This window comes from Plectropomus leopardus, chromosome 20 (assembly GCF_008729295.1).
Source record: "Plectropomus leopardus isolate mb chromosome 20, YSFRI_Pleo_2.0, whole genome shotgun sequence".
Taxonomy (NCBI): Eukaryota; Metazoa; Chordata; class Actinopteri; order Perciformes; family Serranidae; genus Plectropomus; species Plectropomus leopardus.
Window position 1 is genome coordinate 17,485,057 of NC_056482.1, and position 13,921 is coordinate 17,498,977.

A 13,921-nucleotide genomic window follows, 5' to 3' on the forward strand; every position below is an offset into this window, starting at 1 on the left:
CATGGACAGAAAATAAAGGAATGAAAGAGGGGAAAAGAGACGGAATATGAGAGTAACAAAGATGTCACGGTCTTAGAGAGCAGGTAGCAGGCTTGAACACAAATACAGGCAACAGATGAGGCCACTGCAAGAATTTCAAGGTGTAATTTCCAAAATGCTTACAGTCCCCAAATAAGGCAAGTTAACTCTTTAAAACCTGAGCAAATTGGCATGATTTCTTTCAAAATACATGGAAAGAAGGCAATAAGCAATTTTACCTGAAATCAGCAAAAATAAAAGAAACAAAAGACAAACAAAACAGAAAATGACCTGAAAATATTGCTTGAATAACAACTTATTTATGTAACATAATTTAACTTTAACTTTTCTAACATGTAATTATAATAATCTTGAATGTACTTTTATTATTTTTTTCTAGTTATTTTATAAAAGCAAGTAACAGATGTCCAGACCAATAATTGAAGTCACAAACAGCCTCATGAAACTTCACAGCCACAAACTAGAGACCTTGAGTATTCAGAGAAAGTACGGCTGTCATATCCAGAACAAAAGTGCTCTGCATCAGATACCAAAAATGCAAGGAAATCTCCGAATGTTAAAGGATTTTGACACCAAGTAACAGCATTTATTTTTCTGTGGTGTTCCGCGAGGTCTTAGTGTCTTATTGTGGTAATTTTTAGGGATTTTTGAACATATTTTGCAATTCCCGAGTGGTCAAAAATGCTTAAATTAAGCACCAACTTTGTGTAACAAATGCTATTAATCTAAAATGTGCTGCAACTTCTTATGAGACATACAGTATAAGCCCTTTTATAATCTAAACATAAAAAGTTTTAATAGGCACCTAACCAAAACACAATGTTTATTAAAGGTTTATGACTTGTCACACAGTGCTGAGCTGAAATTCATTTTCAAGTTCCCTGCTGTCAGATTACGTATACCACTTCTACGTGGCATTTACTGTTGGCCTGCTATCTCCCCATAAAGACCCCTCGCCCCCTCAAGAAAAAGACAAAACTGTTCTTTGTGGGTGTCAGACACATAGTATTATTATCAGACTACTGTATCTAATGTTTGACTCTTCTCCCTTCTGTGCATATATTATGTTTTAGTATTTGAGTTTGTTTCTCACCCAATTTTAATTAATCATTTAAAGCATCGTTAGGTATCTGGATAAATGCTTGAAAATAATGACTCTGCTGCTTGTTTGTCGTGATATAGCACAGATGGTTCTGGAGCTCCAGTGATAAATTCTACATTATGAATGAACTCATTTCCTTTGCAACTGCCTACTTTTGTGCACTTCGAGTAAGCAAGCTTATCTACTGTGCACCCTCTCTTGTGCTAGTTAATGAGATGATTGGTGTTCGGCTGAGGGACGATTGGGCTCGATCCTGTGAGACAACCTTTAGAGGAACCAGCTTAACTGAAGGCCTCTGACTGATGAAGGAGCGAGAGGCAGAACGCTCAAGTCAGCAGCTCTGTCTCATCAAGGCTAAATTGAAATGTGCTGATTAATTTCTCTTCAGACTGTGAACTCCCCATCAACCCTCCAGCAAAAAAAGGGAACAACCTCTATTCATAAATGTAAAAAGTAGGTCTGCTGCAAGAACAAACCTCATAAAAATTGCATGCTTGTTTTCCATTCTGAAAAAACAACAACAACAACAACAACAATAGAATAATGGGTACATTTTTAAGCTCTTTAAGTAAAAAACTGGGAGAAAATTAAAGTGTTTGCCCTCACTTTGTTGTGTTTTACTGTTTGCCTGTGTCTCTGCTGACTTTTTCTTTGGCCTTTTCCGTCCATGTTGTTTATAATCCTCTTAATCTCCTCACACTCTTTTTGTCTTTGTCTTGTCCATCCCTCCCTTGCATCTTGACTGTTTCTGTTCATGTAGGTGCGATCAGACTATGAGCAGCTGAGACAGACCTTTGCTGTAGTGAGCCAGGAGAGAGACGTGGCCCAGCAGCAGAGGAGCCAACTCCAAGACAAAGTGGAGAATCTGGAACAGGTTCTAAAGGTGAAACATTACGACATTTATGTTTGCTTTCATCCCGTACACACCCAAATACAAATATCACTTAAAGAGGACCGCTTCTTCTTTTCCCCATTTGCTGTCATATATAATCTTACAATGTCAGATGTTTATAATAAACATGGTCAAAGTTTAAAATAATGAAGTAAATGTATGAAAAATTATCCCTGTGAGCAAAACCTTGAGCTTCGTACTGTTACTGTTTTTACAGTGTTTTTGTTTACTAGTAAGACAAGCTGACGTCAACTTGTGTCGGATTTCTGTATGTTGTCATCTGTTCCAGGCACGCTATTGCAAGTGTTTACATTACGTAGCCTACACCGCTACATGTAGCTAAATGCTAAAATCAGGGAAACATGTAATCTTGGTTGTCGATGTTGTTGTTTCTCTTTCTCATATTCCTGCTGAAACATATCACAGTATGTTTAGAAGCTTTTATTGGTAATTTGAAAAGATTGAAAGTGCCGCTATACAGAATCATTCCCTGGATGCAAGTATGCTGTTGCATACTAAAAACAAGGAAACATGCAATCCTGGTAGCTAATGTTGTTAATTTCTCTCTTTTTTATGAATCATATTCCTGCTGGAACACGTGTGGTTGTGTTTAGAAGCTTTTATTGGTGATTTTTTGCAGTAGAAAGTGCCACTATAAGGATGATATTATGTACGTAACATAAAGGGAGAGGCTAAGTCTAGAACAAGGAAACATGGTGAAGATTTACCTTAAAATGACTCACAGTTCACTCAAAAATCACATTGTTCCCTCTTTATTCCCATCTGCACACTGGTCACATGATTGCAGCCTTCCAAAAATATGTGGTGTATGCATGAATTATTGGCTCATGATTACGCGCGATATGCATGGATTTTGGTGCATTTCTTTTCATAGGAAAAAAGTGCATGAGAACAGCCTGACTTACAATATGCTTTGATAACCCCTTTACATTTTGGCAAATCCTGTTCCTGATTTCTCATCAAAGAACAACTTTGAGTTCTGAAGTAAAAAAGACAGATAACTTCATAATGTCAGACAACAACTTGGAGTTTTTAGGGAGAACTCAGCACTGAGTTTTACCTGAAGAAATAAACTCTTGGATTATCAAACAATTCCAATTTTGCCATTTTTCATTTACCCCCCAAAGGCACAGTTCTCCTTTCTCTCACCACAGAAGTGAGATTTAATTATCTGCAGTTATGGAATAAATTATGAAAATTAGTCTAAATTTAGTTCTGGTATTGTTGCTGTTTTTCTTGAATAGTTTCTTCTTCCTTATTCCTGTTCTTTGGTAGAGAAGACCACTGAGCAATATATCTCTGAGGCAAAATCTACACGTCTTACTGCTGAGTAGACAAAGCATAAAATTTAGGATGACCAATGTTTAAATCCTTTATCCTCCTTTATCACCACTGATTCTATCTGCCCACATTTTCTCTGACATACTGCGTATCTCACTACATTTCTCCAGCATTCCCATCTGCACTCATTCATCCCTCATTCAGGGGTTGTGCTCGGATCGCACCATTCATCAGAGTTGGAGATTTCTTTTAGGCCCAATTTTTGCCGCCTCTTCTGGAAATATCCCCGTTTCCCATGTGTTTGTTTTCAAAGAAAACTTTAGAAGGAAAGTGATGCAGCTCATGAGGTGAAGTGTCATCGGATTCATGGAGAGGCTCTTTTTTCATCGTGTTATGGTCTGCCAATAGTAATCAGACACAGTCTCAGTGCGCCGTGAGAGGCACTCTCATTACAAATCCTCGCCTCCCTGCATCTCCCATCGATTGTCTGTTTGTCAGGATATTTGAGAGAGAAATGTACCCATCTGAGAAAAACTGACCTGCTCCCTAATACAGCAAAGAAAGGTTTGTCACTTTCTCATTGTGTATTGATTATGAAGACAAAGAGACTATTTAGAGAAAATTACACAGGGCGATGTGGGTGGAGAAAGCAGAGATGGAGGAGACACAACAAGCAAAAAACAAAACAAAAAGGCAGACTTTTATTTTTAAAGGCTTCTTCATTCAAAGCGAATGAGATACAGAAAGCCCATTGGTTTTAAAGTTATATAATCTGGTAACAAAAGAGTTATTGTCCTATATTCTGTGGGGGAATTAAGACAATTAAGTCAGCCTGACTGCATCAAAATTCTGGACCTTTGTATCATACAAAATGTGTAAAGACCAATATTAAAGAAATATGTTTATGGCTCCCAAAATGGCCTGATACATTTGTTACTAAAGAGGCATACAATTAAAAGGTGCTAGTAGTGACTGATGTTGCTTCAAGCTGCTAGTCACAAGCAGAGATGAAGAACGAGCTACAGAGTTCGAACTGTGTTTTCACACTGAATGCATTGCAAAGACGCGAAAAGACACAAATTCACGCTAGGCGGTGCAATGGATGCGACGCAATGGACGCGAAGATGCAAAGTTTGCATCTTCCTGTGTAGATGTAAACGTAATGGTGTCCTCCTTGGCTGAACTGTAATGGTAGCTAACTCAGTTGTGGTAGGTGAGCTAGCAGTAAATTTGCTCTTCTCCCTGTGCCGTGATATGATTGGCGGGCGTAGCTCAGTAGAAAAAAAATAGTCCCTACATAAAAATGCTCACAACAAGCTCTGTGGATTAACCTGAGTGATGGGATCATGATTTCCAGAGAGAGACATTGCTTTTGAGTTTGTCAGATATATATTTTTGGTGCTGTGAGCACCACAAGCTGAGTGCCATCTGGTTCCATTATATTGTAGAGAAGGCCGGCATCTCTGCAGCTGTTATCTCCAACACTCTGCAACTTACACCAAAACAATCAAGACTGATAAAAAAGCACTGCAAATACGAGGAAAAATGTGTACTTCTGATTTGGAGGTGAACTGTCCCTTTAATCCGGTGTCTGTCTCGGTTTTAACATTACATCACACTGTTGTTACAGAAAATCTAGGTAAGTTCGTCAAGCCCTCCCTGAATATCCAAGAGTTAAAAAAGAAAGTCGTTTTTTTCTAAGACTCCAGTGACAGGCTCTCAGCCAGCACAGTCCTCTGCAGCTTAGAACTTCTCCCTCGATTATGCAAAGCAGTGGCTGCCTGCTCAGGACACCTCGAAGCCACTCCGGGAGGTAAAGAGGCTTTTCTTTTTTTTTTTTTTTTCAAGGAAGAGAGAACACAGAGAGAAAAATGATGAATGTCAGAGCTTTTTAAGCTGTCTTTTCTTCTTAAGCCCGCAGAAACATCTTATGGCCTTAACTCTGTTTCTGCAAGACGTGGCAGCTGGTCGTGACTCCGCAGATAGATACTGTATAGTCATGACTCGGCTAATTTGGGAAAGTGTAGATTTGGGATCAGCGTAGGCGACCGTGTGTGCCAGCTTTGTGTGAGTCAGTTTGGAGTGTACAGTGGGTTGCTTCTGATAGATATACATTACAAATTGTACGAAACACTCATACTGTATAACACTTCCACGGCGAATTCAACACTTGAGTGCTTTAGACTACAAAATCTGACTTTAAAGGACTAATTTTGAGAAACAGCCACTCTATTGCCAAAATGTGATACTGTATAAACAATGTCTAAACATAACCACCTCCTCTCCCTCTGTCTGTCTGTCCGCAGCATATGCACGAGGCTGTAGAGCTGAAGCAGCAGCTGCAGATAGAGCATGAGCAAGCCTTGGTGGCCCTTCACACCAAGCAGAAGGAGATCAATCAACTGCAAAAGGTATGACCATACATGGACAAAGGCAAAATTACAAAATTGGTCATTAAAAGCTTTTTTTTTATCTTTTTTAATACTTTTGACAAAACTCTCCTTTGTCATTGATTTGTGATGATGAGCTGAAGCTCCTTGTTCAGTAATTGATGTGTCAGTAGCCACTTTGTGCTGAATCACCGTCATTGAATCGCTGCTGCTGTATCAGAAATTATAAAGACCTCAGAAAGCCGTCCAAAAATCAGCAGATTTACTTAGAAATGCAGCTTCAGCTTACAACGTCTTTCATATTGTTTGATCGTTGGATGAAGAGCTTCCTGCTAAAAATGTTGCCTTTCTAGTTGTTGATAAATTTACACAGCTTGTGAACATCTTTGTGCAGACCTCACTTTTTGTTTCCAGGTACTGTATTCTGTTTTGCTTTAAAGACTGGGATATATTCTTATCCTGCTTAGAGACTGATTAAAAAAAAAAAAACTTCAAATATCACAAATGACATGTGGATTTGCTTTTGATACTTGTGAGGCTGCTGAAATATCTAGGGTGTTAGATTATCTGCTTTACTTTTTACCAAGTCTGGACAAAATTTGTGGCTCAAATTAATGCTTTTATATTAAAATTTAAAAGTGTTAAACGTTCATTCAGAGCATAAATAAAGCAGAAAATCACTATTTGTTATGTAAAGATAAAGGGGAGTAATGGCATCCTGAGCAGAAATGAAGTAAGCTACCTGTGTATGTGTGTTGCTATCTGAGCTTCTCTGTGGTTTGTTGTGCTAAACTGGTCTGGTCGCAGGTGCATGTTACTTAATTTGTTTTGTTATACCACTGCTTTGGATTGCACTCGTATGGCTGTTACCACTGATATCAGGTCACTGTTGTAGCAGGAGCCTAGCACCCTCCAGTTCCCCCCTGGTTTATACTGTTAGGTCTATCTGCACTGTTGCAGTTTTTCAGTGCTGTTTATGGAGTTAGCACTGTTAGCTGTTAGCTGCTAGCTCAATCACATCAGTAGGATGATTTTCTGTGATGACTTCTTCAAGGATGGAGACACTGGTTGATGCTTCAATCAGTACAGGTTTAATACGAGTAAGAGTATAAGGATATAATTGTGATTACAATTACAACATACGAGTACAAAAAACGAAGATGACACAAACAAAGATGAATACAAAGATGAACTAAGCCGACGATGAGCACTCGGTTCAGCCCAGACAGACAAGACAGATCACATGAAAAGGCAGTAGAGATCTTTGAGAAATGAGCCATGTATTTGTGGTTTTAAATTACTGGCAATGGTCTACCTCAGGTATCCATGGTTCAACGTAACTTGTAGACACTACGACTTTGCCATATAGGTAGGTGCCTTCTTGAGGCAGATACATACTTCTAAAATATCTACAGAGGATGCATAATCATAAAAAATAACTTTACACTCTGTATTTCTCATAGAGCCCCTTTAAGAGTTAAATACACTACATAACTCTGATGATTCACATTTTTTGAGCCAAAATTTGTAACTGTTAACAAATATATAGGTTTAATTTATTTTTCCTTCTGCAGCCTTATTTTTTGTTACTGATTTACACATTATACAAAGAATAAGATAAACGGTTTAGCAAAATCTCCTTGTTAAAAAGAATGATATGCAGATATTCTCACAGTACCCACCGGATTACACTACTCGGGCTTGATGTGGTCATAAAAGAGCTGAATAATGACTAATTCCTTTGACAAATGTGAGATTTTTCTGTTAGTTGTCAGTTCAAAGAGAAACAAATAGACAATTCACAGTCAAACAGACACAAATATGTTCAAGCATATGGCTAAGTCATTTGTACAATTATTCAAAGAGATTTTTAATGTTGAAGATTCAAGAACTCTGTTGTCATCAATACTAATGAAATTGCAAATGTGTCATCCTCAGTGGTACATACTAGTAAAAGACAAATAAAAACGTCACACTTATCTACATATAAAATAAGATGCAAATGTAAATGATAATGAAAATTAAAGCTAACCAACATATGTACAAAATACAATACTGTACAAGATAATTGCAATACTGTGTATGCAAATATAAATGTACTAACATCAGCAGCAACTGCAAAGTTCAGTAAAGGTGCAGTATGACAGGTGTGAGGAAGTGTCAGTGCATCGATATGAAGTAAAATGAATATTGCTCATGCCCAAAGATGGCCATTCCTCTGTCTTGTCAGACCTGTGAGATGTCCGAGCTCAGTAGCATCACAGCGCTTTTACGTCTGCGACTAGCTACTACACAAACATACCCCAGAATAAATCAGTAACTGTTCATCCGAGCCGTGCCATCAGGAATAGGCATCTCTTCAAGTACCAGTGCTGTGATCAACCATTGAGCCTCTGCCAGGGTATTGGGTTGACAGTATGTCAGCTGTGCGCTGTCTATTCTACCTCATGGACTGTGATCACAGTGTCAGCTGTCACTGTGTGTTTCCGTGTGTTCTCTGCGAGCTCGGGTTCAAGCTGACCAAGAGCATGAGGAAGCAGTACACCTGTTAGAGGTACAGTGACATAAACAAACACATGTCGTTACCCAGCGTTACTGAAGAGTTAATGAAGTGCTAACCTCGAGGGCTGGAAAATAAAGCCAACAAAACTGCCAAAAACTGCAGTTCCTCGAATGACCACTTGAGGCTGGCTCCTAAACAGAGTCAATCCTCAAATACCCCCATGTAGGGTTCCCACGGATCTTTAAAAAGTCTTAAAAGGCACTGAATTTATAAATCTAAAACTAAGGTCTTAATTGGTTTTAAAATATCTTAATAGCGTGTAAAATCTCAAAATAAATGGTAACATCTATTTTTTAAATATAATTTACCAAATCCCTCTTCTTAAACTAGCTATGATGGGAATTGAGACAGTGGAATCCCACATGTGGAGTGAGAAACCAAATATTTGATGAACCAATATTTCCAATTTCTAACAAGAGCTAACTTTTTCACTGGACCGGCATGTTTTATGTAACAAAAAATGTAGGCAAAGTAGTGGTTCATGTTTTTATTCTTCAACTATTGTTATCAAAAAAATGGTAATTAGTAAAAAGTATGACAAAATTAAGTAAAAATCAGTAAAAAACAAAAAAAAGGGGGGAAAAAAAGAATAATCAAAATTTTTCATTGTTTTTTCCCATGTTTTCAAAAGAAATTGCACCAGAATTTCTTAGGGTTCAAAGTTTTAATACTTGTGAAAGCCATCTGAAAGCACCACAAGAAAAGTGATGTTGCCCCAGGTTTCAAAGGGTAATGTAGTTTAAGTGAAAAATGCTACACATGTACTTTGATTGTACCTTTACCTTAATTTCATTTGTAAAAAAAAACAAAAAAAAAAAACAACAACAAAACAACAGCCTCATGTTGTAAAGGCCCTGCGTCACACGTTTTCACTTACTCTGGCTGATTGCACCTCTGCTGGGAACTGACCGTTCATTGACCCTCACCCCCTTGGTGGCTGTTGCCATCCCTGTCAAGTTTTCTGTCACTGAAGGCAGATATACCAATTAAAATTTTTAGAATAATGATTTCAGAGGTAGACAAAGGCAGACTTCCCAGTTCTTGTCGTCTTTGGCAAATGGCAAGTTTTGCCTGAAAATTTTGCAGCATGTTCCAGTGAAACGGGCCAGCTAATGATCTTTTTAGAAGACATGAAAATAAGGAAACAGCTACTTAGTCCCAAATATAATGATATGGAAAAATGTATGATCAGACACCACTGGCTGATGGTGCTCAAACCACCAAAAATGTACATTTGATGAACTTAGCAGCAATGTCTCATTCCAGAAATGACCCTTTTTACTCAATATCATCCACAGACCTTGTTGTGAGCAGTTTTAATGTAGGAACTGTTTTCTTTCTACTGAACTACACCCGTCAACTGTATCATAGCAAAGAAAGAAATGTGTATATTTGAGAGAAGGCAGATATCTCTATGGCCAATATTTCTAACACTCTGCAACTCGCACAAAAACAATCTGGACTGATGAATAACACCACAGAGGAAAAATGTGTGTCTTTGATTTGGGGATCGGGCCCAAGTTTGACCTGAGTGTGTGCAGAATCTGTTGGGACTTCAACCTCCAACTCATGCATTCTGTCATGTTTCTGGATCCTCTTTTAAAACAAGTACCACAAAAACTTCATTGGTTGTGAGTATCAGTGAGATGTGTGTACTGTAGGAACATCGTCAGGGTGCTGGTCTATGCCCTCTGCCCTGAAACAGGTGGTGCGGCATAAATTATGACTCGAAATTTGAATTCGGCAGACAGCACACCAGCCTTATGAACAAACACTGTTATACCATGTAGGTTATTCAGTGCTGCACACCAGTTTATGACTCATCCATCAGAGAATTTAAAACAAACAGCAGCTCAGCTTCTGTGTTTGCTGCTATATTCCTCTTCATTTCTCTTCCTGTAGGTTTTCTGTTGTGTGAAATATTACATCAAACTTTTCTTTCACAACAGTCACAAACTCATTAATCCTCTGATCGGGCTGACCTTGAATACTACATTTCCCTATGATCAAATCACGGACCTGCTGTGTTTCATCACAGTCTTTAAGATGCTTGTCACTGGCTCATCTATCTGATATTATTTTCTCATTTCACTCTAAATCCTTTTGTCACGACAATAGGGTGCAGGCTCCTTTGAGTGCAGTTCAAGAGAGGTCATGTCATTATCCATGTGACGCACTTTAATACGGTTTTACTGAGCAAGCAGCAGAGTTTGGCTCAGACAAACATCAAGAGTTTGGTCTCTCTAGGAGTTACTTCTCTTGCAAATCCATTGAACAGATTTATAGTCTGTTTCGCTGACGTATTTCTCTACACTAATAGGCAACTTCAACCGTAAGAAAGACATAACGCCACGGTGTGTACACAAACAAACAAATCTCTTCATTCTCTTTTCTGTGAAACTGATGTCCTTAATCATTTTGTGCTTGGAGGGCTTTTTTATGTTTAACCAACATATTTATGTCTTTTTCTTTTACCTTTATTTGATGTTGTTTTTGTATATTTATTTGCAAAACAAAACATTTTTTTTATTTTTATTTTTTCAAAAAAGTATACATATACAAAACATTAACCCTAAGTTGAAGTATTTTTCTTATTTTGTACAATGAATAAATATTACATATACTGACAAGCATTGTATTTTACTTCTCCATGTGCTGGTGGGCCATCATGATAAAATTACATATTATATAATGTTAATTCCACCAGGCGAGACTTGATGATCTCTAGAATTAGGTGGGGGAAAAGTGGATATATCTATCGGTATCAGTTATTGGACAAATGAGTTATTATTTATCAGCACGTCGGATATTCGGCTTAAATGCACCTATAAGCAAATAAGATGACAATCACAGATGGCAGTGGCCGATTTCTGTTGTGTACAAAAAGCATGGCTAATAAATTTAAATAAATAAGCAGGTACAAGATGAATACAATGGTTTTTGGGCAAATGGCTCTGTGATTTGTTGATTAATGTCTTTTCGCCCAGGGGACATTAGAAAATCTTCCCCAGGAAGAAAGGACTCAGTAAACTCACTATTGTCACAGCAGAGGATGCACCTGGCTTTTTCCTGATAATGTTACATTATGAACAATGAATCTGTGTTAAAATCAGCAGGTGGAGAGCTAGGTAACGTTACCTAGGATGCTGCAGCTAACAGCTCACAGGGGTTGCATTGAGTTACGATATGATATGTTTAAGCTCTGTTTAGTAAAAATGAGTATTAGGCAAACGTAAATTGTAACATTCTGATGATGTGTTCAAATCTAATTTTGTAAAAATTAGTTTTTGACAAGAAAATTCAACAAAAAAAAAACTTAAGGGGAAATTAGGAGATGTTGTCACATCAATAAAAAGAGGGAATTATAAGATTTTATATATATCGTAGAAAGGCTTTTGAAGCAGTCGTTCTTGTTTTGCTGTTAAAAACAGACCAGCCATCAGCCAAACTGTTACTTTAAGCACAGGTATTGGCCCCAAATTTTACAGTGCATTCCCAGTTTCTTTCTTTCTTTTTAATTCATTGTACTTTAATTTCATGTTGGTTTTGTTTTGTAGAGATAAATATTGTTTTGCGTTTTCCTTTAACTCCTTTGCATTTAATGACATTCATTGGTGTTTTGTTACTGTCTTCAGTTTGTCTTTTCTTTTAATTTTTCTTCTTTCTTTATTTTTTTATGTCTCCTTCCTTTTTGCCTTAACAGAACAATAAGGACAGAATGTTTCAGGTATTTATTTTCCTCCCTGATTAGTTTAATGTGTGAATTTTTAGCAAATCACTAAAGCTTTCAAAGCCTTTAGTGGGTATTTGAGAATCAATACTGTGTGTGCAGTGAATGAGATTGAGTATTACTTTACTCACAGAACACCCCATCCATCCTCCTTGACTTCCTCTGATATATCCATGATATGATGTGTTTAATGTCTATACTGTAAGTGTTATAATCCTCTTAACTCTTTGCAGTACTCAGGCTTCGTTATCAGAGTGTAACAGTGTTATGTATCAGCGACTGCAGCAGTGCAGATGACTCCTCACTTCCATATGCTCTGATTAGACTGCAGACATGCTGCTATAAGCTGAAAAAATAGCTCTTTAGGGATCCCACTTCTAATTGGCTCCATGTTTGATCAGCATTTATGGATGAAACACTGGCTATTCCTCAGAGAGTTAATATCTGAGCATTATATGTGAAGTACACTCCATGCTTTGTGTGTGTATTTTCCCTCACGTTTCACTCTTCTTTCCTCTCTCCTTCCCCTTGGCCATTACTGCTCCCCCCGCTCTCTTCAATGTCTATCAAAGGTCAAGGTTCGTGACCTGGAGCAGAAATGCAGGTCACAGAGTGAACACTTCCACCAGCTGTCCAATGAGCTGCTGAATTTCCGTCTGCAATCAGATACTGTGGACATCCTTAAAATTAATCCCGCTCCCACATCCCAGATCCCCCTCTCATCAGAGAAGAAGCTCTTACAAGTCGTTGTTGGATTTGAAGCACAGACAGAGACAGGTAAGTCAGCGGTCTCAGCTTATAGCCAAATTTATACTCACACATATCTTTTTTTTCTGCAATTCATAATTATTATTATTAGATTCCTGAGTGCTGTGTGGCACTGAGGTCTCTAAAGAGAATCCAATTTAACACATTTTACCCTGACTCAAATTGTTGCCAGTCAAGTTGTGAGAAATGTTGGCTTTGACAAGGAAGAAGACGGTAGAATAAAAAAAGCAACCTAATCTCATAGAAATATGTGAAATGACCACGTAATGTGTTAAAATTACGTGTTGGATAAGAGATTAGATTTAGGAAAAGATTGTAGTTTTTCTTGAAAAAGGTGCATTTGGAACAGATGTGACATAATGTGGCGGCAGCGTGGTGGGCATGTGTTTTTGTTTTGTGTGTGTAGGATGGTGAGGGCATGACCTGCCATACTCTGCTTACCCTGACATTCTTACCCTACACCTATCCAGTCTCCTCTTTCCCAAATCTTAGCAACCTAACCAACAAAGGAAACAAGTACCAATAAAAGCGGGGATTAGGGCAGATCATGCCTTCACCGCCTCAGGAAAAACAAATGCTGTGCGGTTAGGTTTGCTTAAGATAAGTATGCTTTTTAGGCCTGAACATAAGTAACGCAAGTTACCACTTTGTTGACTTTTAGTTTCTATCAGGACACAAACAGCTGTCTCCCGGGTTAAAGTACTGTGTTTGTTTGACCCCTAAACCAACTCAACCTCACTTACATTAACTTTCTTGCTTTTCAAAGAATTTAAATATTTTTTAGCTTTTTGTCTTTATTATAGAACAGCTTGAGAATGACTAAAAAGGGGGTAGAGAGAAGGGGGCTGACATGTAAAGTTTGGAGCGGACTCAACGCTGCTGCAAGCACTCAGCCTGGGGTGCACACTCTACTAGGTCAGCAAGAGGTCTCCCTCTCTCACTTTTTATATAACAATTAACAATTAACACAGCCCACTGCAAGATGTTGTTGAACCAGGAAATTTGTGTTTCCTCAACAACAAAGGATCCTAATCAACTTTTCATTGGCATTGTTACAACGGTGCCGCCACGTAATGTGTCAAAATGATGTGACCCCACCACATAATTCTCTATTAAGAGGGTGTGGCCATTTTAT

The 13,921-nt window shown here is 38.1% G+C and overlaps 1 protein-coding gene across 2 annotated transcripts in view; it reads left to right on the top strand.

Annotated features, from left to right (window-relative positions):
• Nucleotides 1-13,921, top strand: part of rimbp2a (RIMS binding protein 2a) — an 86,082-nt gene that overhangs the window by 46,238 nt on the left and 25,923 nt on the right. For both annotated transcript variants that reach the window (XM_042510000.1, XM_042510001.1), the window contains exons 6-8: nucleotides 1,902-2,024; nucleotides 5,642-5,746; nucleotides 12,591-12,795. In XM_042510000.1, coding sequence (XP_042365934.1) covers nucleotides 1,902-2,024; nucleotides 5,642-5,746; nucleotides 12,591-12,795 — 433 coding nt within the window. The remainder of the gene's footprint in view (nucleotides 1-1,901; nucleotides 2,025-5,641; nucleotides 5,747-12,590; nucleotides 12,796-13,921) is intronic.